The following is a 26,000-nucleotide window of genomic DNA, read 5'->3' as shown; positions in this document are numbered from 1 at the left end:
TTCGGTTCGGTTTTGCTTGTGTTTCGTGTAAAACGAATCCTTAAATATTCTCGACGACGCGCGCGTTGATGGCACGCTGGAAGCCTTCATCTTGCTCATTGCCAGTATCGAAGCCGCTCGGACCCTGCTGGTACTTGCTGGGGCCCTCGCCGACAGTATCAGCGAGGTTGAGCTGGTTCATGGCGGTCTGGTTCGGGGCAGGCAGGAAGATGACCTTGCTGTTGGCGGACTTTGCCATGGCCTGCATTGCCTCGAGATAGCGGATCTGCATGGCAGGCGCAGACGACAAGATATCGGCAGCCTGGCGCATCAACTTGGCCGACTCGACCTCTGCGCGGGCGGCGATGACCTTGCTCTCACCAATTCGCTTGGACTGGGCGGCCATGGACAGCGAGTCCTGCAGGTCGTTGCTGAAGATGATATCCTTGATGAGCATCGACTCAACCTGCACACCCCAGCCCGCGGCAACGTCTTCGATGATCTCGCCAATCGACTGCGCAATCTCCTCGCGGCGCTCAATCACGTCCTGTAGCACGCGCGCGCCGACTACGTGGCGCAGCGTGGTCTGCGTGCGCTCCATCAGCGCCTGGCGCACGTCGGCAATGCCAAAGGCGGCCTTGTGCGGCGATGTGATGTGGTAGTAAATCACCGAGGTCAGGTTCAGGGTGACGTTGTCCTTGGTCATGCACACCTGGCGCGGCACTTCGACGATTTGGATCTTGACGTCGACGGTGGTCAGTTTCTCGCTGAATGGGTTCACTCTGATCAGGCCGGGGTCGACGGAGCGTTCGAATCTAGATGAAATTAGCGACAGTCCTTTTTTTTTTTTTTTTTTTTCTCCCCTTTCTCTTGTATGTACATACCGGCCGAATTTCGTGATCAATCCAACTTCTCCCTGCTTGACATTCTTGAATGGGTTCGGACAGATGCAGCATCCAGCAGCGCCCAGGAAACCGGCACAGCTACCGAGAGAGCTGACTGCGCAAAGACACCAAGTTAGCGGGAGAGACCATCAACAGTGACACAGACTCAATACTCACTGAAACCAGCGTACCAGCCATGCGCATCGGGGTTGTCGTCGCTATGCTGGATCTGCTGAGCATACCGCGGCTGCAGATCCTCCACGCGAGCTGGCTGCACCTGAACCAGATGCTCAAGGCTCCCAGGGCGTCTGGTGGCAGTCTTGCCGTTGGTGGTCGCGCTGGTGGATATTTCCGAGGGGCCAGACATTGTTGATATATATATATATATTTCTTCTTGATGTTTTCTGCAATAAATGGCAAGTTGGACGTTGGGATGTTGATGGACAGAGTGAAGCGAACGGAGGAAAGAGCGCAGGAGTACGTATTTATTATTATTATATGCTTCGCTAGACACGGGGAAATCCAGCGCTCTCCGCCCCAATCGGGCCTAGCGCTGCGGGGGCATTTCCTGGGGCGGAAGGCTGAGAACTTGAGAAGGCCCAGTTTGGCAGCTATGCTGAGCTTGGCAGCCAATTGCAGCCATACACAGCCCCAGTCGGGCAACCAGCGCTAGCCCGTTTAGGTAGCTCGTACCCGTTCCGGTTGTATCGGCATGCCGTGTGATTGGCCCGCGGTCGCTCGCAGATGGCTGACACAGTGGTGCCGCTCTATACGCTCTGGCTGTGACGTCGTTTGTCGCAGAGGCTTAGCACTTGAGACGCGATCATGTGCGGATCGCCTGCGCGAATTTCCTGGCTTTGGGGCCTGAGGCTCAGCTGGGAGTTCTTATTCCCTCAGTGAGGACGGCGTATAGCGCGGCTGTGTAGGGGCGTCTAGGGGCGTATAGTATTAGACTAGTAGGGCCAGGCGAAAAGTATACATGGAATATTTATGTGTCATAGCTTTCCGGTCGGGCTAGTCCATACACGGTTAGCATCGATAAAGTCTTGGCGCGCCTCCTATGACGCTTCTTCTTCCATGAGATTTCCTAATCGGGAGGATCCCGCTGATATCATGTTTACGAATCGTGACAGGTGAAAAAGAAAAGAGTTGAATAATAATAAGTCTATCCCGTAACAATAATATCAAACACATCCCCGCGCTCGTGTTCTTCGCGAGATCAAATGAATCCATTGCGGCCTGCTGTAAACCCAAGCAAAAACAGAAAAGGAAAAAGAAAAAGCAAAAAGAAAAACAAGCCTCGCGCGCCACTTGTGGCATAATTCAATGGCTTTTGAAAAGAATAAGAAAAATCATTACTGGTATCTTCCGCTCCACACACACAAGACAATTTCCACATTAAAGATGTATGTATTAATGGTTCACCTTCTCGTTGACGACTTCTTTGGCTTGCTCCTTCTGGGCCGCGATAGCGGTGCTCAGCCAGCCCAGCGACTCCTGGGAGAGGACGAGGCTGGTGGTCACCACGGCCTTGCCGCTGGCGACGTAGCCAGCGCCGCCGCACTTCTTGTACTCGGCGCCATAGGTGTCCAAGAGGTGCTGGCGCGCGTCTTCGGCGACTCGCACGGGGAAGTATGCCGTGTCGACGAGGGTGCCTCGGATCTTGTCGGTGTCTTCCTTGACGATGGGGAATCTCTCGTCCACATGGGTCAACCCTTGGTCGCCCAGGGAGTCGGCCTTGGCCACGTAGGGAGCGACGTAGGAGTAAGGGGCGGAGAGATAGGGCAGGTAGGGCTTTGCAAAGGCGTAGCCCTGGTCGGCGTAGGTGAGCGACTTGGCGCCGTACTTGTTGTTCTTGAAGGTGGTGATGGAGTCTGAGACAACAGGGTACGAGGTGAGATGCTGCAACATCCGAGTTAGTTTTGTAATTAAGAGATCAAGACCAGTGCTGGTCACATACTGAGAGGAATTGCGAAGCGGGCTTCTCGCCGTTGACTGTAGGTTCACCCATAGTGTCTCGTTCTGCGTGAGGCATCAAGCTAGTTGTGGCTGATAGATAAGACGAGTGAGCAGGCGGTATGTGAATAAAACACCCTTTTTGTTGTGTTGAGAGAATAATGAGGAGGGAGAGAAAAAGCGATGATGTGCTGCAACGTCAATGATAAGAACTCTTAAAAAGGCGAGCCACGCCCCGCCCCGGCCAATCGCAGCCGGATTCGCCTTTTTGGCATGTGAAGACTTGTTCTGCGACTCTGCGACACTACGACTTGGTACTAGCTCTGCGAGGGAAAAATCTAATCATAGCCAATGTCACAGGCATTTTCCGGTTTTTTCTTCTTATTGGCCGCTTGGTGCACCATCAGGCAATGCCTTGCTTGCGTCTGCAGGCGCCGCGACTGCAGACCTACAAGCGCTGAGGTATTGTTGACTGTAGATTAAAATGTACATGTACATATATACATATACTCAATTTATGTCTTTATCCAAGAGTGGTATACTAGCAAACACATGATTCTGGTCTATTATTTACTATTCGATAATCCTGGGTTGAAGCAATTCGCGCATTTGCATGTGACAGTGGGGCCACGTCAGGGCTAGACTGCATAGACTCACCACGCAATCGACAATCATTTTTTCATTATTATTATTTCATTGTTATTATTGTTGCATGCTCGTGATTGAGCTCAGTGCCGAAAACGGATAGTGCGCTCATATCTTGCCCGATCATGTCCGGTACATGTTATTATTATACTCGTATACTTTGGCATCCTATTCGCAGGTATTCAGATAGCATATGAATCTGCTCTCAGTCTATCTACCCTAGTGGCAACATCGACATCAAAACACCTACTGCTACTGTTCCCCCCCTTTGCAGCACGACATTTCTGTCAATAACTAATATGTGCTGATAAGGATGCGCCTCAACGGCTGCGCATGCATTAATTGTCTGCATGCAGCCATAAGCAATTCCCCGCTTTTGGAGACAATGAAATACCCTATGTCGTTACATTTAAATATCAATCGCGATATATGTTCAACATTTGACAACATAGTAAAACTGCGCAAACGGCTTTGTATGTCGTATTTTTTTTGTCATTATTAGAATCATGGCATATATGCATGTATATTATTTTGTAATAAGACCCACACCGGCACCCCGAGCACAACATAGAAAAACATCTGATCGGCTTTTCGGCTTGCCACCTACATGTAAAATAACGACACTTGGAGAAGAAATCCGAGGTTATCGGAGAGAAATATTGAAATACAGAATGGGCTGATTTATGACTAGTCGGCTTATTCATGTGATGGTGGCGGGGTTGTATCACTTTATACATGTAGAGTGGCGTGGCGATCACTGTCTATCACCGAGAGCATCAATTGATACATTATTAGTATAGATTAAATATAATGTTCTTACATCAATTGACTATTCGCTTGTCTGAGATTTCCTTGAGATATAATACTGCTCAATATATACCCACCTCAAGAACCTTTTGGAGTCAGGGTTGGCGAATTCCGTGGCGAATTCCGTGGCGTTGGACTTGACATAGGGTTTGACGTAGGGCTTGACGTAGGGCTTGACATTGGACTTGACGTAGGGTTTGACGTTGGGCTTGACATTGGACTTGACGTTGGGTTTGATGTAGGGCTTGGTGTAGGCTTTGGAGTCGGGGTTGGCGAATTCTGTGGCGTAGGGCTTGGTTTAGGAAGACGCGGAATGACAACGGTGCCCCCGCCTGGCATAGGCTCTCCAAACCCACTATGCCAATCGGCATTATCCAGATACAAAGCTACTGGAGGTTAGCACATTATACTTGGAAAACATTCTGTCTAGTAACACACCAATTGCAAGATAGGCGAAACTGTCTAAACAACATTATAAGCCGACGAATCCATACCAAATATAAGCAAAACTCACCAGCATTCCGTACAGAGTCATCTGGACTCTTTTCACCAAGCTCAGTAATACAATTCCACCCATAAGAACCACTCTCCGGGTCGGATGGACATGGCAAATCCACTTTTCGTACAGTTAGCAAGAAATCATTCACAACATAAACCATGTATCTTTTAATAGCGTACTTGTCCACAAACCCGGCCCTAATAGATGCTGTCCATGCGTTAACTCATGAATAAATGTACCTTCGCTCCAGAGAAGCGTCGTCACGCTGAGAGTCCAAATATAGCCCCCCCAACTCTTGATGTCCTCTTGAAGGAAACCGTTAATCCCGGAATTCTGTTGGCTAGCCCAAAATTTCAATGACCCTGGGCAAAGTACGACATTGTCAATGTAGTGTGTTGCGCTCGACCATGAGTAGGCCAAGGTTTGGCCAACGCATGACGAGCCGGTCAGTTTCATCAATCTGCCACCACCATAGCCTGCTGGCCGAGTATCCAGGTAATAATCTACCACCACTTTAGTAAGTCCCTAAAAAAGTATACCAAAAATGTGCTTGTAAGATATTGGAACCTCATACCAGCGCTCTCTGCAGCAATACTGAACTTGTATTCCCAAAACCCCTCGTCGCACAATACCGAAAGTTGGCGCTCGAGCGTAGCATCAATAGGAATACTGGCCAGTTTTGTTGCCATATCTGAGATTCGGTTTAAATTTTACATGCCTTCAAATACCCTTTATCAGGGGAACACTGACCCAGTACACGTGTGAGTCTTCTATACCCTGCATTGTTGTTGACCGTATGATTCGTCTCAGTAGGATCCCACAACACCTTGCCATAGATGGCCTCAAATGTCTGGAGAATGACGCGCTCGTAGGGAGTTGCATCTTGTCTTTCGGGCCGAAAGTCCAGAAATGTTTGTACATCACCTAACTTTGTGGCCGTTTTCGATATCTGTCATTTGCTCATTTACCCATTTAGCTATGTAGCTTCAGATAAGCACGGCAGAATACTTGGACTAACAATTCTGATCGAATTCGAAAAGGTACGCTCGACTAAGTCGTAATATATGGGTGGGCAGTAGTTGTACCATTTATATGCCCTTTTCGAAAGGTCCGTGTCCCTCGCGGCCAAGATTCTCGGTGGAAGTCCATGTGTGATCGTGGCTAAGAATATTAAAACGAAGAATGCCTGGTGTATAGCCACCATATCGGATCAAAATACACTATAACATATAGAAAACCAGGACAGTCATATATAGATCAATCCACTCAATTGAAGGAATATCAGGACCAATTGATATGATAAACCTAGCCGGCCATTTTAAACCACCTACGTATGCAAGGTCTAGTATAAGCCGCCGATAGATCACTAGCAAACCGACTGTCACAAAGAAATTCCATCTATCGGGGAATAAATGTTAAAAATTAGGCTCTCCTGCAATTCGAGGGATTAAGTTTGTAGCATTTGAAACATCTTATTCCGAGCTATCTGTTTCATCTTCCCCAAGAATACAAAGAGATCCCAAGCAGTAAACATTACCGTAGTCAATATTGGGGTCCAGGCCTTGGGATTTACATCAATTGATATATAGGTGGCTAATTATTTTCTTTGTTGTTGTTGTTAACCGAGTTGCACAGTGGAATATGTTTATATTCCGACTACATAATGGTTGATACATGGCTGGCACGGTGGTAATACGAACGAGTCATTTGGTGACCATCACAAGATATTGACAACGCGGACCATGAAAAAGTTGACATCTACTAGTTGACGTCTTCTTTAGACTGCTGCTTCTACCACTGTCAGTTCAAATACAGGAAAGCATTCAGAATTTCCCACCATGAAGCCTGTTTTACTCCAGTCAATCCTCTCATGCTGTTTGCTCTTTCTCGGATATTGCTATGCTCAGTCTATACCTCCTATAACCTCAGAGTATCTACCACCTGTACCAACAACAAGAAACAAGCAAGACTATATCGAGTTCCTCGAAAGCTTCACCTACAACATACTGGAGAGTACCTATTCCGACGAACTCAGCGCCATTGCCACTGTTCCTCCACCTGAATCTCTACATTATTGCATGCATTTCTCCGGCTGCCCGGAGATCTCAGGCGATCCCAATGTAGCGCCAAGTAATATTGGCACAGTCATTGGACCACATTATCCCCCTGGCTATGACCTGCAGCAGCTGATAAGCCTCGCTAAGGAGATTTCCAAACAGGTGGCTATCACCACGCATACTACTGCCAAGTCAAAACACCCAAAACACTCAAAACCAGCGACGGTCACGGTGACGGCAGCTGCTTCATCACACCCATACACACAGACTCGCTCAGACTGGAACGTGATAGCGTGCGATAAATATACTGTTATATCAGGACGCAATTTCGACTACAAGACGACGTCGTGTATAGGGCCAAGCAAAACTATCTCTTCTGTGAAACCACAGGTGACTGTACGAATGGACGCAACTCCGTGCAATTGGGGAACAATGTCGTCAACAGATATCTACACTTCTATTTCTTCGGCACTGATGGATGCGTGTCGCGAATCCCCGGTACCGACAAGTATCAGAATGGTGCCGAAAAATAGTGAGGGAATCTTCGGGCTTCAGCCCTTCAACACAACTATGAGTGCCTGTAACCCGAAGACGATGACTATCAAGGATGTCGACGGGCCTGCTGAGGAAGCGCACGGACACTGGCAGAAAAAGTCGGGCGAGATTCTTTTCACCGCAGACAAAAATTTCTTTGACATGGGCCATCTCGAAGACCTTGTTAATACTTCTGCCCATTTTGTTGCAAAATCGGCGACTTCGAATCCACTAAACCTGTCTTTTATAGACGAAGCCCCGGATTGGTCTGGGGTAGAGATATCGTATTATCATGAGGTGGTGTACTCGGCCAATTCTACAGAGTTGAACTGGTACGATCCTGGCTACACTGAGTACACCCAAGCCTTTATCGTTGATTATACCTGGGAAGAAACTTTTGATTTTCCATGGGGTACTGTAGTTTGTGACCTGGCCCAGGATGTAGGTGATTCACTTGCAATGGAGATACCCGAACTTGCGCCGATCATAGAACTTACGGTACTGCTTTGCGATATTGGAGAGGTTGTTTAATCTACCCACAGTGATTTATATACACAATTAAATGGTAATAATCAGTGATTGGGGCAGTGTACAGGATAACAAGCACCGGATCACACTCGATATTTCATGTTTGCTTAACTGTTGCAAGTGGTATATACAAATCCATATTTTCCCAACCAGCTTCAGTGTTGGTGTTCCAGATGTCAATGCTGATATCGATATTGACAAAAAGGCTTGACCAACCCCCTATCGATCTGGTGACACGGAGTACAAATGTTTACATGGGCTTACACTGCATGTGCTATGATCTACAGTCACTTGTATGGACATTTGGAAATGCACGGTGACTTTTCATTCATAAGAATACTGACGCCAAAATGGTAACGGCTTCCCTCGTAATAAATAATTTAAGGAAAAAAGTAGTTTTTGTCTTTTCAACATGAGTCCATTAATCGTGGACTATATATTCAGACACATCCCATTTCTCTTCCAGACAAACCGCCGATGCTCTTCTGCCGGCAAATTTTGACTGAGGGATGAAGATTCCATGCCACCCTCCACTTTTGGCTATGTCGATCCATGCACCAGACACCTCATAACAACCGTAAATTGACGAATTTAGAAACCTGTAAATATTCTGTTAGACAAAAAAAAACCCCCAGAGAACTGAAACATGTGCCACTTACGCAGAGGAGTGAAGAACCATCTGTTCTTGCCGCTGGTGTATCGCTCCTCCAGGGCCTTCTTGACGGTCTTCTTGGCGTCCTCGCGCTGGGAAACCTCCTTGAAAGTGTCGTTTGAGATGACAGCCTTGAGGCCCTCGAGCTCGAGTGTGTAACGGGTGGGCATGAGGTGGTTGTAGTTGACGACCTTGATGAAAGGCTTGATACGGCTGCGCTTCTCAACCTTCTTGGTACCCATGCGGCGGGTGACCTTCTGGGGGTAGCGCTCGATACCGGCGACGAGCGCGTAGGAGAAAGGGTGAGCCTTGGAGCCGGAGTCCTGAGGCTGGATGATGACAACCTAAACAATTGGATTCCCATGTCAGCGGCTGTGAACCATTGACCATTCATTCCATTCCAGTCTCAAATTCCGCATAGAAATAGCAATCTCTTGTGTCTTTCCATGTTGATTCTCTCCACACAATCCATCCGATAAAGCAAACAAATGTAGTCATACCTTCTTTCCGGCGTAACGGCCTCGGGTGATGATGGCCACACGGCCCACTTTCATGACTGTTTCCTCATTGTCAGTTTCGCAAAAACGAGAGTGTAGAGGATGCTGAATAGACACTCACACTTCATGGCGAAAGTCCTGTGAGCGGTAGCTAGGGTCGATGGGTGGGTGTTGTCGAAGCTGGGCGATCGGGACGAGGTGAAAGTCGACACCGCGTTAGACTTCTTTTTTTCGCTTAGGAAGACGGTGCACGGGAGGGCTCTAGGGCAAGGCCAGCGCCGCCCATTGTGTGCCTGCCCTGATTGGCTCGTTTAACGACCGGGTCCCCCTCTGCACCCTAAGCCGAAAACAGCTAGCCTAGACCACGTGACCTGTGATCCAGACCGTCACCTAAATCCGGCTTAGCGCCCGCGTGACGCCGTTGTTTGTTTACGGTTGCCAGGCGGAAGACCCCGTTGCTACAGAGGACCTCGACAACACGCAATGCAGGCTCAGATGATGTGGCATCGCACTACTTGCTCCACTAGCTACCACTGTTCGCTCGAGTTGGGCTCCATTGTTTTGATCCACCAGAGCTAGATAAACTGCTTGTCAGCTTCGTTACCCTCGAGGCCTTTGGCGACAAAGAGAAATCAATCCTCTTTTGCTTCGTCTGAGACGAACATCGAATCTGCGCATTGTTGTTGTTGTTGATTTGAATTTAGCATTGCTGTTACCTTTTGATTGATACTCTACTGGCCATCCTCGTTGGTCTCCGTTGGGAGCCTGCGCATTCTTCACTCCTCCCACATTCCTCAATCTGTGTACAGTTCACCTTCCGCGAAACCTTATCATCATGGCCTCCAGCGATTCCGAGGGCCCCCATCAGAACATTGACCATACTCTCAAGAGTCAACAACATCAATCGAATCCCGAGCTCGGGAAATTATTAACCATTCCAATGTATGTGACCTCCGCTCTCGGACAACTGCTTAGGTGGATTTTCATCGCCAGAATGAAAGGATGTTAACTCCAAGGTTTGGGAATTCTAGGTGGGATAGCTCGGATCCTGAACGCGCTCCTCCCCCGCTGCCCTTGAACCCCGGCACAGGGAGCCCCAAAACAAGATCCACCGCTTCTCCAGGCATTCAGGCTGCTACAGCGAGCCTTGCCGAGAAGATGCGCGAAAATGCACCTAGTGCATACACGATAAACCCAATGCCTACCAAGTCTTCGCCAGACAAATCTCTGGTAAAAGGAGTGCATAGACGCATGCAGTCGTTGCAGCCAACCAGTGATACACGCTCAGAATTCCGCAATTACCTCGAGAATAAGTCACCCGAGCGGCGTACACAAACACCAACTTTTGAGCCTGGTGAAAGGTCTCCCGAGAAAAGCCCAACCAGGATGAGCACATCATCGAGTCATGACTCTGGTCGCGATTCACCGTCATCTCTTTATGTCTCAAGTCGTTATCTTATGAAACCACTACTTGGCGAAAGCACTCCACCGTCCGCCACCATGCGAGCAATCCAGAATATGCAGTTACCAGGTGACGATCTCAAGGCTTTGGAAGCGCCAACCCCTACACCCCATACAAACCCGAGTTTCGACGGTATATCTGAACAAATCCATAGCCTCACCACTATCGCCACTAGCCTGCAAAAAGAAATGTCTCAACTGAGTAGGCGCAGTAAGGACAACGCGACCGACTTGCTTAGCCTCAAAGCAGCAACAAACACTCGTGACGAAGACATCCGGAAGAGTATCAAAGATCTGGCTACTAACCTGAGCTCAAAACTCTTCGACACCGATAGCGCAAGCACCAGATCAGCAACTTTTGCCTCGACCAAAAGTGGATACAGCATTGATAGTAAACCGTACGATAGTTCACCCAGTTCACGAAAATCTTACACCCTTCCACGAATACCCAGCCCCGGAAGTTTTGCAGCTACTTTTGAAAAAGACCTATCGGGATCTCCTGCTCCCCTCAGTGATGGCTCTGCAAGCATTGCTCTTTTGGAGAAAGTGCTGCGGGAAATGGCTACTAAAGAGGCACAAGAAAAACTTTTGGAGCTTGTCGATGAAGTGAAGAAGCGACCAGCTAGGGATGGATCCAACAAAGACGCCGATCAAACTGTCACCAAGATGTTGGAAGAAATTCTAAACCTCGTCAAAGAGAATCCAACAGCTCGAGCCTTGGTGAGGTCGAGTCCTCAGCCTTCGGAGGAGAGACCTATTCTGGAACGCACACGATCTGGTCCGGTTGTTTTGGGCTATGATTCTTCGACTGACCTCCAACCTACGAGCCTGAAAAGTCTCACTAATGAAGATATCATGGATCTCCTCCGGCGAATTAAGAATAGTGTTACCGAAGGAGGCGGGCTGACAAACGAGGTAAAAGCTCTCGTTCGGGAGCTACGAGGTGAAGTACTAGGAATGGGACGAGAAATTGGTAGGAAATTAGATGAGGCTGCAGCAGCCAAGTCTGACGAAAACAACGAACGCCCCTTAGCAGCTGACGAGGTTGCGGAAATTGTCCAGTCTGGACTTGCGGAATTGAAAGACCAAATGGAGTCTATGATTCAAGACCATGGACGCTCTATTTCCACAGCTGTCACACCCGCCAACGCCGATCCATCCGAAGTGTATACAGCTGTTAGATCTGCCTTTGAAGAGTTTCCTCAAGCCCAACAACCGGTTGCCGACGCTTCTACCGATGGAATGAAAAAGGAAGACATCCTAGATGCAGTCCGAGAGGCATGGGAAACGTACAAGCCGGAGATCGAGCTGCAGAACTTCGGACTTGAGCGAGAGGAAATCCTCGAATGCTTGAGCCAAGGCCTGAAGGATTATCAGCCCCAGAACGAGGAAGCTGTCACCTACGATCAAGTTCTAGCTGCTGTCCAGGCTGGAATGCAAAGCTTTATTCCACCTTCAGTTGAAGCCCCTCCTGGAATTACTCGCGAAGAAATAACTGCCGCGGTCAGAGAATGTCTCGAATCGTTTGAACTGACGATCCCGGAACCGAATGTTACCAAGGACGATATTTACGCGGCTGTATCAGACGCAATCTCTGGTCAGAAACAATTGACTGAGAACGATTCTCAAACCAATATTAACCGTGAAGACGTTTTTGAGGCTGTATTAGACGCAATGAGCCACCGAGAATCGTCGGATCCTACCACCGGGATTACCCGCGAAGATGTGATGGGTGCTGTGATTGAAGCGATGGACGGCCAACGAAGTCGATCAGAAGTCGAGCCAAACATCAGTCGTGAAGATGTCTTCGAAGCGGTTATGGAGGCAATTGGCCAGCAAAACATACCACGAGAAGAGACAAGCTCTAACATCACGCGCGATGACATTCACAGTGCCGTGATGGAAGCGATGGACGGTCAGCGAAGTCGGTCAGAAGTCGAACCAAGCATTAGCCGTGAAGATGTCTTTGAGGCGGTTATGGAGGCAATTGGCCAGCAAAACATATCACGAGAACAGACAAGTTCTAACCTCACGCGCGATGACATCTATAGTGTCGTAATGGAAGCAATGGGCGGCCAGCGAGCACTGCCACCGGATGAATCGACTGCTGGAATGAATGCTGAAATTAACCGCCAAGATATTTTTGAAGCTGTGACGGATAGCCTGGCAGCTTATCATACTGCGGCCAAAGAGGCGGGCGAATCGAACATTTCCCGGGAGGACATATTCGTTGCTGTCACTGAAGCTCTTGCTTCTCAACCAAATTCTACTAACGGTCTAGAGCCAGGAATTACAAGAGAAGACGTCTTGAGCGCGATCGCAGAAGGCTTGACGAGTCAAAATTCCATCAGTCGAGAGATCGAATTGAACAAAGACGATTTGTTCGACGCTGTCACGTCTGGTTTGCAAGAAGCAGCCGCCTCCTCTAATTTCAACGTCGGCGAACAAGTTCTTGAGCGCCTTGGAGAACTGGTTCAAGGCATGAAGGACGAATTCAAGCAATACTCCGCTGCAAACGGCAAAGACACCGAGCAGGTACTCGATGCTATGAAGGACGGACTTCAGGATCTACGCGGTGAGATCGAGTCGTACGTTGACAGAGCATCGGATGTTACTGGAAAAGAAGAAATTATTGTAACTGTGAAGGAGGGATTCAGACTGCTACAGGCAGACCTGGAGAACACTATCAACGAAGCAGCAGCTGGCTCCTCTTCAAACCGTGGTAACCCAGATACTCCGGAGCTTCTCGATGCTATGGAAAAAGAATTCGAACACCTTCGGTCTACACTTGGCAGTCTTCTCGTCCGCAATGATGCCTCTGCCGATAAGGATCAAATCATTGACGCGATTCATGAAATGAGCTCGACCAAGACTCAAGACCTGGACACTTCTAACATAGTCCAGGCCGTAAGGGACGAGTTTGAGAATATTCGCGAAAGCATCAGTATGAGCGTTGTCAAGTCTGGCCCTACTGATAAAGACGAAATCATAGATGCCCTTCGAGAAAGCTTTGAAACTCTTCAAGCGGAGACAGGACAGAAGCGAGATGGAAACGAAAGTGTTCTGTCAAGCACCAGCGAATTACTTGAAGCATTCAACGACGGCATTGATACGATTCGAGCCGACCTGGACAGACTGTTGAGCAAGTCAGACGAGCAAAGCAATACCCAAGTGCTCGATGTTTTGCAAGATGGATTGGGGTCAATTAGACAAGAAATGGAGGCACTCCGAGAGTCACAAAAGGAATTCGAAGAGACCTCCACCGTCCGAGGCCGAGAGTTGATGCTTTCTAATGAAAACTCCGCAGGCGGCGACATTGAGGGCTTGAAAGCTCTGATCACGCAGCTTCAGATTAAAGTGGAGGCAATAGAATCCAACCCGCCTCCTGCCTCAAATCCAGAAGATGCTCTGAAAAGAGAGCACCTTGACGAAGTGTTGGCCGCTGTCCGAGAAGTCCATGGCTCTGTTGCCGAAGTGAACACTCGTGACATTCCATTCGATCCCGACACCGTTCGCAAAACAGACACTGATGCTATCGAAGCCCTCGTTCGAGAGACAGCTGCCAGAATTGAGAATATTGATATTCCTTCGTCTCAAGATCTCGCCAAGTCAGAACAGATGGTAGCAATGGAAGCTCTTGTATCGGAGTTGAAAGATGCAGTTGCAGAGGTTTCCATGCGTCTAGAGACTGAGGGCCCTACAAAATCTGAGATCGGGACGCTCGAATCTCTTTTGAAGGACCTGTGGGTAGCTGTCGATGAAATTAAAAACCCGGCAAAGGATTCTGAAGAAGGGTCTGACGAAAGCTCGCAGCAGGTAATGAAGAGTGATCTACAGACAGTTGAGGCCATGATATACGACGTCAAAACCAGCATCGAAGAACTCAAACTTCCAGATATCGAAACGTTACCCACAAAATCAGAAATAGAAGAGCTTTCTGCACTTGTTACTTCTTTCAAGGAGAAAGTGGACTCTGAGGCCGATCTTACCGCCCAAGCCTTCGAGGCACGCAAAGTTGAACACGGAGGTCTCGCGGAGAAGATCGAAGAAGCGAAGCTTGTCGTTGCCGACCTTCGTGAGGAATTAAACACAAAACTAGACGGAAGCGATGAAGGCCTCTCAGAACTGAAGACTCTCCTCGAGGGCCTAGCCCTTGCCTCAGAAGCGTTCAGTACCGTCGATAGCATCAAGGAAATCAACGAACTCATCAACAGGGAGTTTGAGCGTGCACGTGGCGAACAGGAAACCGCCAAATTTGAGACGGAAGAGCGTGATGCAACAGCCCTGATCAAGCAAGATGAAAACCGTGCAGCCGTCGTTGCAGATATCGGCTCCAAGATGGATGAGAAGATTGGCGAGATCCTTAGCAAGTACGACGAGCTACAGGTATCTATCGACACGAAGTTCTCTGAAAGCGAATCCCGAGACGTGGCTCATACGGAACATATGACCAACACTAAGAGTATCGCTGAGGATATCCAGCTGGTCATTGGCGCGATGGGAAATAGTGTTACCGAGGCCTGCGAGCGAATGAGCGACGACGCAAAAACCTTCTTCACCCAAGTCCATGAGTCATGCTCCAAGATGGAGGGAATGCATACCGAGATCAAAGAGCAAGGTGACTTCTCCAAGGCTGAGCTGGAAAAGACATCTGCAACGACAGACCGTGTTGAAACCCAGCTCCTCGAATTCCATCCTCAAATCCTCTCTTCAATTAAGGACATTTTTGAAATCGTTAGCCAGCATTATATGCACTCCCAGCAAACCAGTGAAGAGCTCAAGACAAACCTTTCCGCAATTCCTTCTGCTATCCCTAACCTCCTCCCTGCTTTGCTGCCTCCTCCTGCTGAGCCCAGAGAAATCATTGTGCCTGAAAAATACGATGATAAAGAACTCCATAGCAAGCTGGACTTGATTATGGGCCACACCGAGAATGCCAGCAAGACAATGTCAAGTATGGACAAGCTTGATGAGATTCATGCGCAGGTCATGGGCACGTCACGAGAAATCACCGAAATGGTCGCTTCACAATCACGCCTTGTGATCGAAGATTACGAACGCAAAAAGCGAGAGACTGAAGAGGCGAGCTATGCCCTAGAGAAACGACTTGCCCAGAAAGAGAAGGTTGAGACGGAAATCCTGACTTTGACTGACGAGAAAGAGTCTCTTCTCAACATGATCCAGTCACTGAAGCGTGAAAAGGAAGAGCTGACGCAACAAAACACGAGAACGAGCAATGAGCTTTCTGGACTGGCCACTGCGCTGGAGATACGGCAGCGGGAGATGGAGTTGTTTGAACAACGCGCACAAGGCTTGGAAAAGCGAATCCTAGCGGGTGTTTTCGATCATGCTCGTACCATGATTTTGAAAGAAACCGGCCGCAACAAAAACGGCATGAGCCTCAAGCGAGTATCCAGTTATGCGAGCACGGCTACAAAGATGAGTCGCAACAGCACTACTAGTACTGCTAGAGACTCTCGCGGATTGGTTAGCAATGGCGTCGAGATGGCATTGAAGCGACGAACCCCTGCCAAAGCCCCAAGCCGTGATGGATCGATTGCTCCATCTAGCGTGGGAAAGGAACGAAGGATTCTGAGTCTCAGTCATGTAACTGGCAACAGAGGATCTGTCGATCGCCAAGTCGCCGCACCAGTTGGTGCTGGGGGACTGACTAACCTCAAACGGAGCCATTCAGTTCGTTCCAACTTCCCCTCGCGCAAGACTTCTTGGACTACGCGGGACTATAGCGCAAACAAGGAGAACGAGACGTTTGCAGAAGAGGAGGAGCAAAATAGTGATGCCGCCAGCGACACTGGGACTGAAAGACGGACAAGCTACAGTGGAACATACACGGACAGTATGTCTTACGGAACCGGAAGTACAGTATCAGCACATCGCCAGGCCAGTTTTGCCAGCTCTATCAACGGCCTAGTTTCTGAGCACGCAGGGTCGATTCTTGAGGAAGATGACGAATCCGAACATTGTGAAAGTGAATCCGAGCGATCCGAAGACCATGAAGAAAACGACCCAGACGACGTCGAAGATTATCAAACGACGGTGGATGAACAAGAAGACCACGTTGGCGATCTATCAGACCTTGAGCCACCTCCTGGGTTCAAGCATTCGGGTCATACCGACAGCGGAATAGGAAGCGATATACATCATCCTCTTAGTGTTTAGAGGTCGCTCGGTTGGTATACAAATGGTTTTTTGCTGCAGTGACTGCCGCTGGCTTTATTGCTTCTCGTAAATATTCAAAGTGGCGTTTCTTTTTCCTTTTTTTTCGGTTACTTTTATTTCTTATTTTTTCCCTTGTGTTTTCCATGTGTCTAGTCTTTCAGATGCTGTAACGAATGATAATGAAACCGCATGACATTTTCAAACTCAACTGCTTATCTATAGAAAAGTACAGAGTACATGTAGAGTGTGTATCTTGTACCTACCAGGGACGAAGTGCAACTTAGAAGGATATTAAGCCAGAGCTGAGCACCTGACAACAGTAACCTCTCCATTTCTAGGGTATAAAACCGATTTTTCAATATCCCAAACATAGCATAAATTTCGGCACTCTCTGCTTATCCAATATCCTGGCAACGAGAACAGATTGACGGTATCCTTAAAAGAGTTTCTTTTATTTATTAGAATCTAATAAAATCCCTGACGTTAGTGAAGACATTCGCTTTATTGATTGTTCTAGATATTTCCAATTAGTCGATCTTAGGCGTATCTAGCATTACCTATAAGCATATAAATTTATTTCTTATAAAACTTTGATTTTATTTAGATAAGATGAATAAGGTTCTCATTATTGGTGATATTCCTAGCAATGCCAATCGCACAGTGTCTGCGCTTGAAATTGATGGTCTCAGCAGTCTTTAGAGGATTTTCTGATCTCTACGTAAATATTGCGGTTATAGTATTGAATTCTTGTCAACCTACATAAGCATCAGCATCTAAATCCGTACACCCCCCCCCCCCCCCCCCGGGAGATATAATCACGGCGCCTATGCCTTGGGCTGCGCCAGTAATTATAGCAGTCTGGCCTGGCTTTTTCTGTCAGAGGACCATAATAGCGAATATAGGTAATAAAGCATTGTAAGTCTCAATCCGCCACAAGTTTACAATCGATCCACACTGCGACGCTGTCTACCTAGAATATAGCACGTTCAATTAAGGCTGATGTCCCTTCAACTATAGGGATTGTCGTTAACTGCAACGATTTGAACATCCTTTTGAACATCGTTAAATCAAGAACACAAAACTCGGTTGAGAAGTAGTAAGAAGGGTCGTCGTTATCTATGTGTTCCTAAGGAGTATTCGTATGTAGTTATAAAATTTTGTATATTCTGGAACAAAATATTTATCCATATTTAAATGTTTTTATAACCTAATACATATAGCCTGGGCATATTTCAATGAATATCAACACCTAATTGTACAACTTGAACAATATAAGCACCACAAGGGCCCAGAAAAATACTTAACAGGGTTGTTAAGATATTCAACTCTTTTATTTGAGGAGATCTCCAGTATAATACCAAATGTGGCCTGTCAGAAAGGAAGGATAGTATCAGCACTGCGGTCACTCTCCAAGTCAGGGAAGGAGGGCGGTTATCTCTAACTTTGAGTTGATCTCAGAGTTTCAGACTGAAGCTGTTTGAATGGCTCCACTGGGGTCTGTGTCCTTTTCCAATTGCTCGTTTCTTCCTTCCTCCCGAGCAGCTAGCCCCAGATATACCGCGTCCATACAAACTTGCACAAGAAACGTGAAGCCAACCATATAGAACGTGATGACTCCATTCCATGCGAAGGGACCACTATATACAGTATGTGCCCCGGTTGCAAGAGAGAAAATGACTGGCATGAGAATATTAACAATTGCAAGTTCCTTGGGGAATAGGGGTTTTTTGCGTGTGTCGATGATAATGGCATACGCAAAAGCAAAGTTCTGCACCATGAACGTAGGCCAAGGCATAAATGCAACGAGCCACTGGGAGTTGATTGGATGTTAGTAATTAACAGCATGGACGCCAGTGCATATTGACAATCAAGGTTTTACTGACAAAAAAGTCGTTCAACGCGTGAGTTATCTCCACTGGCCGATCAGGACGATATGATGCAATGGCAAGAACTATTCCAGGTAGCATAAACGTCCAGATACCAGCCGCTGCTGAGGCCAGCTGAACTTGATGAATTATATATGGCATCTTGGGAACGCGGCGGATTTGGTAGGATATGGCAGCAGAGAAGGGCAAGTAAAAGCCTCCGGCTATCATATTAATTGCGGCACCGGCATGAATGCGTTCAATGTGGTCTTGGTAAAACTGCGCCACCTTCTCAGCGCCCCAGGAGGGTTTAGGTGGGGGTATAAAATCGGCAATAGCAAACGAGATGACAAAAAATATCACGGATGCTGCACCACAACAGGCGCTATAGTATTGAATGGCGGTATTACTCAGAAACCAGGAACGAGACAGAGCCTCCGTCTTGTCCTCCAACCAACGAGTGAGTCGCATATTGAGTTGACGTTGTGCAGGGTTTTCGAAAATTACTTGAAGATTGTAGCAAAGATATAATCAAAGGGAATATCGAAGAGTGACAGGAAAATTCCGACAATCTTATATATCAAATAATCGTTAGATAGATCACGACTATAGTATTTGAGACCTTGATGATGACGAAGCGTTATTTAAGCCCTTTCCCTTGTGTGTACATGCACCATGATCTACGTCAGGAACAATATACCGGAGAATGCCGTTCCCCGGATTTTCGAGGCCGACATTTTACTGCTCCGGACCCGAAAGTCAACCAAATAACCTATTAACCAGTGAGGAAGCTCGGGACTCGGGATTCGGCAGTCGAGACTTGCATTTCCCTAACAACAATTGGCTTGACACAGATCCGTATAGAACTAGTATGAAGAAAATCATAATAATTCGGTAACCGCCGAAGTGATGTTGCTTGTCCCGTTTCTCGATTTCTGCTACTCTTTGCCTGGAAATCGCGGGCCAAAGGGAGAAATAAGACCCATCAGTATCGATACGTTATTGGAATTGGTAAGATATACCTACTTGAGTAGGATCAATTCATATCACTTAGCACTACTTCTATGTCACAAGCGCCTCCTGAGTGGACGTGGGGATTTAGGGATAACGACCCTTAGTGGAAGACGACACCGAAAATGCCCTGCGCCACGCAAAAGAGTCAGTCCGGGTCATAAATTCTGAAGAGCGGCCAATAGTTGCTTTCTCACTTCTGTTGAGAGTCCGGGTTGCAGACTATGCAATACATGGCTCACTGACCCGTCATTTTTGCGGAAACAGGTAAACACACCTTGGTCTTCCAAGAGAGTTGAGAGCCACGTATGTAATACACCTTGCAAAACCAGTGTATGCTTTTACTCAATTTATCTGTTTAATTTGTCTCACCCTAAAAGGACGCATAACCGGAGTGCACTCCGCGATTCTCCAGCGAAGTACTGTAGTATTTGTACGGTATCAAATTAATCAGCTGAATCGAAATCATGAACCTCGATTTTGTGTAATGTGGAATGAGCATTTGTAGATAGGCATTCCTGAACAACAAGGCCAGGCACAATGTTATGAGGTCGTCACGAGACATTTCCTCTCAGGATACATTCATTTTTCACTGTTTTCAATTATCATCTGAGCATCTTTACTTGATCAACGAGATATTCCTGGAGGAATCATCGAAAGTGACTTCGATAATTTACAGGAGCGGGATTTCGTCAAGAAAATCCATTGAAATTTATCTTACAGACGATAAAAGGGAACGCTTCAAGGTTATCAGAAGTCCAGAAGATTCTCACCTCGTCTATTTAGGAGCCTTGATGCGTATCCTCAAGGAACTGGGTGGCAATATCCCGTCATTGCACCTAAATATAGATCGAAATCCTTATTCCAACTATGCCACTACCGCCGCTAGCCCAACATCTCGTGGTGATCATACCAGCTCCCTTCAACCCTCACCTCTGGGACGATTCGGGCTAGTGCTCCGCCCAGCACAATCAAATATAAAGGCTAAGGCAGAAGGCCAAAAAGGTTCAATGGAAGGGGTAAAAATTATGCAGGAACCTATGGTCGTACCTGAAGCTCAGACTGAAAGGAACGAAAATGACAACAACGGAGCTTTGAACATTGTTATTGGGTGTTGTCTTTTCCTTGTACTCATTCTTGGATTATTGGTATATAGTGCTATTGTCATTGGAAAGTTGGTGGTACACTACCTAATAGTCTGGGTGAAATAGGTTCAGACTGTTATCACTCATAGTCAAGCCTTGTAGCCATTTGGATTTAGGAATAGCTGTCAAATGCGGACTCTATCGTTATAGGTCACAACAAACCCCCGTAAAGTTGCCAGGGCCTCTCGACACTCACGCACATACTGCTCGATACCATTCAAGTAGTTCAGCTGCTCCCTCTTTTTACCAGGGATATTCGCGCCCATGTACCAAGAATCAGTCAGCGGCATCAAGGTCTTGTCATTAGCCCTTTGAATGGCATCCTTCCACTGTTCTTCGGCACTGTGCTGCGCCTCGATAGACTTGATGCCCTCACTCTGAAATTTTTGGATGAGATCGATGAGTATATTGACCTGGCTTTCGATAAAAACTGGCCCATTTGTAAATGCCGTAGGTGCTATTCTGTCATTTTAGCAGTCATCATTCAAGGGGGGGCTCAAAAAAAAAAAAACAAATAGACAAACAACAAAATAAGAGCTTACCTTGAGGTCCATATACTAAGAAGAGGTTTGGGCACCCGCTACTACACAGACCCAAATGGGTGTACACCCCGTCTTTCCATCGTTCCTGGAAGGTTAAGCCGTCTCTTCCGTGAATATTCATATTGGTCAAGCTGCCGGTCATAGCGTCAAAGCCGGTAGCCATGACGACGGTGTCATACTTGCGTTCGATCCCGTCTTTGCAAATGATCCCTTTCGTGGTGAATTCATGGATGGGGTTCGCTTTCAGATCCACAATATCCACGTTGGGCTGATCGAGGCGTTCATAATAGTCTTGCTCCAGACTGCTTCGTTTTGTTCCAAAGGCAAACGGCGGGATTTCTGGCACGAGATAGGCCGCCTTCTCGGGATTCTTGATCCGCGGACGTGTCTTTTTCGCCCAGAAGTCATACATCAATTTGTTCGCCTTCGGGTCGACCATGAAGTCTCGATAATTGGCCTGGTTAAAGTTGAAGCCTCCTCGATTCCAGAGTTCCTCCCATAGTTCTTCACGCTCGGCATCACTGAGGTCAAAGACCGAGCCCGGCTGCGAGTCGTATCCCAAGCCCGACTTGGACTGCTGACAGTATTCGAACATGCGGCGATACGTGGATTTATTCACGCGCTGTTCCAGATCGCTAAGGGTCCGTTGGAACATGGGTAATGAGATGCTGGGGGTCCGGATGAAGACAGTCAAATGGCTGGCCACCTTTGCGATCTCCTGTGTGCACTGCACCGCAGTCGCGCCTGAGCCGATAATGGCGACCCGCTTGTTCTTCGCGTTTGCAGCCTCCGGCCACCGCGTAGAGTGAATCAACTGACCTTGGAATTGGTTCAAGTTCTTGAAATTGGGATAATGGGGTTTGAACGAGCTGCCCGTGGCGCAAATCAGGTATTTGCAAACTGCTTTCTGGCCATTTTCGGTGGTCACCGTCCATTTGGCACTGGCTTCATCGTATCGCGCGTCTACCACATTGGCGGAATAGGAGATATCCTTGGACAGATTCAATGTGTGGTCGACGTGCTTGAAATACTCCCGCAGCTCGTCCCCGCTGGGAAATCTCTCGGACCAGTTCCAATTGCGCCAGACTTTTGGTATCGAGAATTGATAATACGGGATCTCCGAGTCAACCCGGGCCCCAGGATACGTGTTCCAGTGCCAGACACCTCCTAAATAGGAGCCTGCTTCGAAAACGTGGACGGCGAGCCCGAGCTCACGAAGCTTATACAGAGCGTAGCACCCTCCGAAGCCAGAGCCAATGATCAGCACATCAAGGTCTTTTGCCCCTGGATCTCCGTTGGTTTGTGGCTTTGCGGAGTCCATGTCGCCACGTTTTATTTAAAAATCAATAGCCTTGGTAATTTTGATGGTCCAGGGTCCTGTGTCTGTATAATACACCGTGTAGATGATGAGACTGAACTGACAATGGCCGATACTTGAAGGTTTCGCGTGAAGTCGGATATACTATGAACACATCATACAACTCACCAGCAGACTCGCACTCGGCAACAGGAACGAAGATTCGCCGACTGGAGCACGCTCCGCGATGCCAGTCCGGCTGAGGAAACGTGTAACCCTAAGTGTATGCGTCCCCCACTGGATATAATACCCGAGACAAATACGATCGGTATTTCCCGAAACGGCTGTTTCGACTCGGCTAGCAATGATCGAGCAAGGAAAGTGCTGATGGTCAATATGCAACTGTTTTGCTATTCAGAATTTGTCAATTATCAGACACTAAAATCTTGTATTATCTTCTACCAGTTAGTAAAACAATCGCGAAAATTGACACAATGAGTTCCACGGCGTCCCTTAATTTCCCCCAGGGAATGCTGGCTGGTCGGTTGAGGTAATATCCGTCTTTGTAGAGGATGGCTGACACATATAATTAGGCCAGACGGCGATAATAACAGGCGCAGCTCAAGGTATTGGGGCCGAGACAGCCGCGATTCTAGCACGCGAGGGCTGCAAGATTGTGATCGCGGATTTAGATGCTGGTAACGCCCTGTTGAAACCCCATCGTTGTATGGTAACCTATGAGAATTAATATACAAAGAAATAGCAAGGGCCAAAACAACTCTCGAGGCAATCAATTTGAATGGTGGCTCTGCCATTGTCGTGGCAGGGGATATCACGAATAACGACTACATCAATGAACTGGTCCGCCAAACTGTGCAGTTTAGCGGTGGAAAGATCCATATTATTATCAACAATGCGGGATATGCATGGGACGACCCAATTGAAAAGATTCAGGACAAGCAGTGGGGTGAGACCATTTAGTATATTCCTAGGGAGAGGAGATTTAACAAGCGACTAGAGACGGTCATTAATATTCACAGTACCGCACCATTCAAGCTCATCCGGGCAGCAGCACCGTACTTTATGGTCAAGGATGGCGAACCTAGATCAATTGTGAATGTCTCCTCTACCTCTGGCATTTATGGCAATCCCGGGCAAGCTAGCTATGCTCTGGGCAAAGCAGGGTTAGTCGGCCTAACGAAAACGATCGCCCAGGAATGGGGCCCGGAGTATGGTGTGAGAGTCAATAGTAGGATCCCATTATATTGACCGCTAGTCCGCAAGGGCTGGTACCGACTGTCTAACCGTTGCCTTTGTTGTAGCTGTGGCCTTTGGCGCGATCAAAACCAGACTAACACAAGCCCCGAAAGGAGAATTCGTGGTGAGACCGGACGGTACAAAACATGCGGTAGGCTTCAAAGGTGGTTATGATGAGGAGGAAAAATGGTTTGTACTCTCCCACATTCTTAACTGGAAGAAGCCTCACACACAGTTGCTACAGGGTCGGGGATATCCCTCTTCGACGCATTGGGAGCCCAACTGACGCTGGACGGGCCATCTTGGCCGTAGTATCACCCCTTTTTTCATACGTGACTGGACAGGTAGGTCGATCTAACACGTATTCCCGTATTCTGCGATTAAAGTGGGATTAATTCTAATGTGAAATTTACAGACAATCATGGTGCGTCCCTTTTGTATTTTGATTGACATATTGATGACAATTAGAAGGTCTCCGGTGGCAGGGGCGGTATGTAGTAGTGCAGAAAAATATCAGATTGGTGTACATGCAATAAGTTCGCCGATTCCATCAACGAATTGCTACCAAAAACAGATCGACTATATCCATACATTCGATTATGTATGCACAGCTTGAAAATCCATCATGCCCTTTGCATTATATAGATTATTCAACGAAAGAGAAAAAAAGTAATAGTAAAATGGAATTAAATCGAGTCAGTATGCAGACTGCAAGGAACATGGTGTTGAGTCCGTCTAGATCCGTCGAATACTATCTTGCCCAAGTGAAAGGGCCCAGTTCCTTGGTTACAAGTAATTAGGGTTAAGGTGCGATAACCCGCTACGTTGCGGTCTCGGGCTTCTCGGCCAAGGTATCCGGTAAGCTCTCTATTAGTACGAAATAGCACCGCTCTAAACCGTCGCGTTCAACATATTCTCTACTTTTGTTATATCGAATTTGACCTGGTACGTTCCGCGTGTTCGTGGACTGAACCCTGCGGTCTCGATACTGCAATTTTGGTTAGGAAATCATGAAAAAGCAACCTCCTCCGTGCATGAGTAAAAGATCATGGAGCCAGAACGACCCAAGAGGAAGCGCCGCGTGATAGCCTGCCAGCTATGTTCACACAGAAAGGTCCGGTGCTGTCGTGAAAGCCTCTTGACACCCTGCGCAAATTGCCAGCTTGCCTGCGTTGAGTGCTGTCCGAAACTTCCCCAGAGGTAAGGATAGTGTACACTTGGACTGCACATACTATTTTCAATATACTTTGACATCCCCATTCTTCTCCGTCTCCGGACTCGTCTCAACTTTTATTTCTAACCCAACTAGGCAGGCCCAGAAGACTGAGGCGTTCACCCCAGCTAACATAAAAAGACCATCGGACACCAGCCAGCTGAGTGCAACGCCAATGCACGGTGTATATCTACCGTACAAGAAGGAAGAGTTCTTGCCGAACTTCATCCGACCCCTCAGCAATGATTTGGATTATTATGACCGGAACTATTTATCGGTCAAAGGCGTCTTTACCCTGCCCAACTCGGGTTTCCAAACCGCCCTGTTACGAGCATACATCGAGCATGTCCACCCGCTTCTCCCGATCATAGAACTGGAGCCTTTTTTGAAAGCTGTTTTTGCTATACACGATGAGAGCCCTTCTTCACAACAAGAAGATGGGGTGAGTTTGCTGCTCTACTGGGCCGTTGTATATGCCGCGGTTTCTACCGTTTCCTCGGATGAGGTAAATATCGGCTTTCCTTCTCGCCATGAAGCCAAGTCTTCTTTTTATGGTCGTATAAAGGTATAATATTCCGAATGTATATCTTCATCTATATATCACCTAGAGCTCACAACAAAATTTTCACCAGGCCCTTTATGATGTAGAAGCAGAACCGAACCGGCTGATCCTAGTTCAAGCACTCCTACTAGTCGTCCATGGGCAGGATATTACTAGAACGACGAAGGATGCAAGGTATTGGATGGCTATTATTTGGTCGCAAATGCAAACCGTCGGAATTGATGTAGAGGTGATGGACGGTCACCAGTGCAGCGCAGTTGATCAACGAACACGGATGATGTATAGACGCATATGGTGGTCCTGTTTCGTGTGCGACAGGCTGATTGCTCTTGCGGCTTGTGTGGACCCTGTCTTGCCACAGAATACCGTGCCCTTATTGCACCTTGATGATCTGGAGATCTTCACGTCCTGGCATTCTGCCCTCGATGA

The 26,000-nt window shown here is 47.6% G+C and overlaps 9 protein-coding genes across 9 annotated transcripts; 3 read left to right on the top strand and 6 right to left on the bottom strand.

The window, feature by feature from the left end:
• Nucleotides 1-40: 40 nt before the first annotated feature.
• TRUGW13939_04452 (uncharacterized protein) lies at nucleotides 41-1,230 on the bottom strand (the record flags this gene model as incomplete). The annotated part of the gene is made up of 3 exons (XM_035487625.1): nucleotides 41-794; nucleotides 864-978; nucleotides 1,041-1,230. 3 exons carry the CDS (start codon nucleotides 1,228-1,230, stop codon nucleotides 41-43), a joined length of 1,059 nt encoding a protein of 352 aa, XP_035343518.1.
• Nucleotides 1,231-2,276: 1,046 nt separating this feature from the next.
• TRUGW13939_04451 (uncharacterized protein) lies at nucleotides 2,277-2,898 on the bottom strand (the record flags this gene model as incomplete). The annotated part of the gene is made up of 2 exons (XM_035487624.1): nucleotides 2,277-2,765; nucleotides 2,824-2,898. The coding sequence occupies 2 exons, from the start codon at nucleotides 2,896-2,898 to the stop codon at nucleotides 2,277-2,279; spliced, it is 564 nt and encodes a 187-aa protein (XP_035343517.1).
• Nucleotides 2,899-4,293: 1,395 nt separating this feature from the next.
• Nucleotides 4,294-5,974, bottom strand: TRUGW13939_04450 (uncharacterized protein; the record flags this gene model as incomplete). Its single annotated transcript, XM_035487623.1, has 8 exons — nucleotides 4,294-4,550; nucleotides 4,628-4,657; nucleotides 4,710-4,733; nucleotides 4,786-4,887; nucleotides 4,950-5,273; nucleotides 5,345-5,461; nucleotides 5,521-5,719; nucleotides 5,789-5,974. 8 exons carry the CDS (start codon nucleotides 5,972-5,974, stop codon nucleotides 4,294-4,296), a joined length of 1,239 nt encoding a protein of 412 aa, XP_035343516.1.
• Nucleotides 5,975-6,608: 634 nt separating this feature from the next.
• On the top strand, nucleotides 6,609-7,892 carry TRUGW13939_04449 (uncharacterized protein; the record flags this gene model as incomplete). Its single annotated transcript, XM_035487622.1, has 1 exon — nucleotides 6,609-7,892. The coding sequence occupies one exon, from the start codon at nucleotides 6,609-6,611 to the stop codon at nucleotides 7,890-7,892; it is 1,284 nt and encodes a 427-aa protein (XP_035343515.1).
• A 588-nt stretch (nucleotides 7,893-8,480) lies between these two features.
• TRUGW13939_04448 (uncharacterized protein) lies at nucleotides 8,481-9,166 on the bottom strand (the record flags this gene model as incomplete). Its single annotated transcript, XM_035487621.1, has 4 exons — nucleotides 8,481-8,488; nucleotides 8,549-8,885; nucleotides 9,042-9,097; nucleotides 9,160-9,166. The coding sequence occupies 4 exons, from the start codon at nucleotides 9,164-9,166 to the stop codon at nucleotides 8,481-8,483; spliced, it is 408 nt and encodes a 135-aa protein (XP_035343514.1).
• Nucleotides 9,167-9,873: 707 nt separating this feature from the next.
• On the top strand, nucleotides 9,874-16,679 carry TRUGW13939_04447 (uncharacterized protein; the record flags this gene model as incomplete). Its single annotated transcript, XM_035487620.1, has 2 exons — nucleotides 9,874-9,980; nucleotides 10,040-16,679. 2 exons carry the CDS (start codon nucleotides 9,874-9,876, stop codon nucleotides 16,677-16,679), a joined length of 6,747 nt encoding a protein of 2,248 aa, XP_035343513.1.
• A 1,462-nt stretch (nucleotides 16,680-18,141) lies between these two features.
• TRUGW13939_04446 (uncharacterized protein) lies at nucleotides 18,142-19,015 on the bottom strand (the record flags this gene model as incomplete). The annotated part of the gene is made up of 2 exons (XM_035487619.1): nucleotides 18,142-18,489; nucleotides 18,563-19,015. 2 exons carry the CDS (start codon nucleotides 19,013-19,015, stop codon nucleotides 18,142-18,144), a joined length of 801 nt encoding a protein of 266 aa, XP_035343512.1.
• Nucleotides 19,016-20,825: 1,810 nt separating this feature from the next.
• On the bottom strand, nucleotides 20,826-22,563 carry TRUGW13939_04445 (uncharacterized protein; the record flags this gene model as incomplete). Its single annotated transcript, XM_035487618.1, has 2 exons — nucleotides 20,826-21,162; nucleotides 21,221-22,563. The coding sequence occupies 2 exons, from the start codon at nucleotides 22,561-22,563 to the stop codon at nucleotides 20,826-20,828; spliced, it is 1,680 nt and encodes a 559-aa protein (XP_035343511.1).
• A 470-nt stretch (nucleotides 22,564-23,033) lies between these two features.
• TRUGW13939_04444 (uncharacterized protein) lies at nucleotides 23,034-23,808 on the top strand (the record flags this gene model as incomplete). The annotated part of the gene is made up of 4 exons (XM_035487617.1): nucleotides 23,034-23,079; nucleotides 23,133-23,237; nucleotides 23,303-23,506; nucleotides 23,558-23,808. 4 exons carry the CDS (start codon nucleotides 23,034-23,036, stop codon nucleotides 23,806-23,808), a joined length of 606 nt encoding a protein of 201 aa, XP_035343510.1.
• Nucleotides 23,809-26,000: the final 2,192 nt, after the last annotated feature.

The sequence above is a fragment of the Talaromyces rugulosus genome, chromosome II (assembly GCF_013368755.1).
Source record: "Talaromyces rugulosus chromosome II, complete sequence".
NCBI classification, from domain to species: domain Eukaryota; kingdom Fungi; phylum Ascomycota; class Eurotiomycetes; order Eurotiales; family Trichocomaceae; genus Talaromyces; species Talaromyces rugulosus.
The sequence above is the reverse complement of the archived record's forward strand: the minus strand, read 5'-3'. Positions and strand labels throughout refer to the sequence as shown.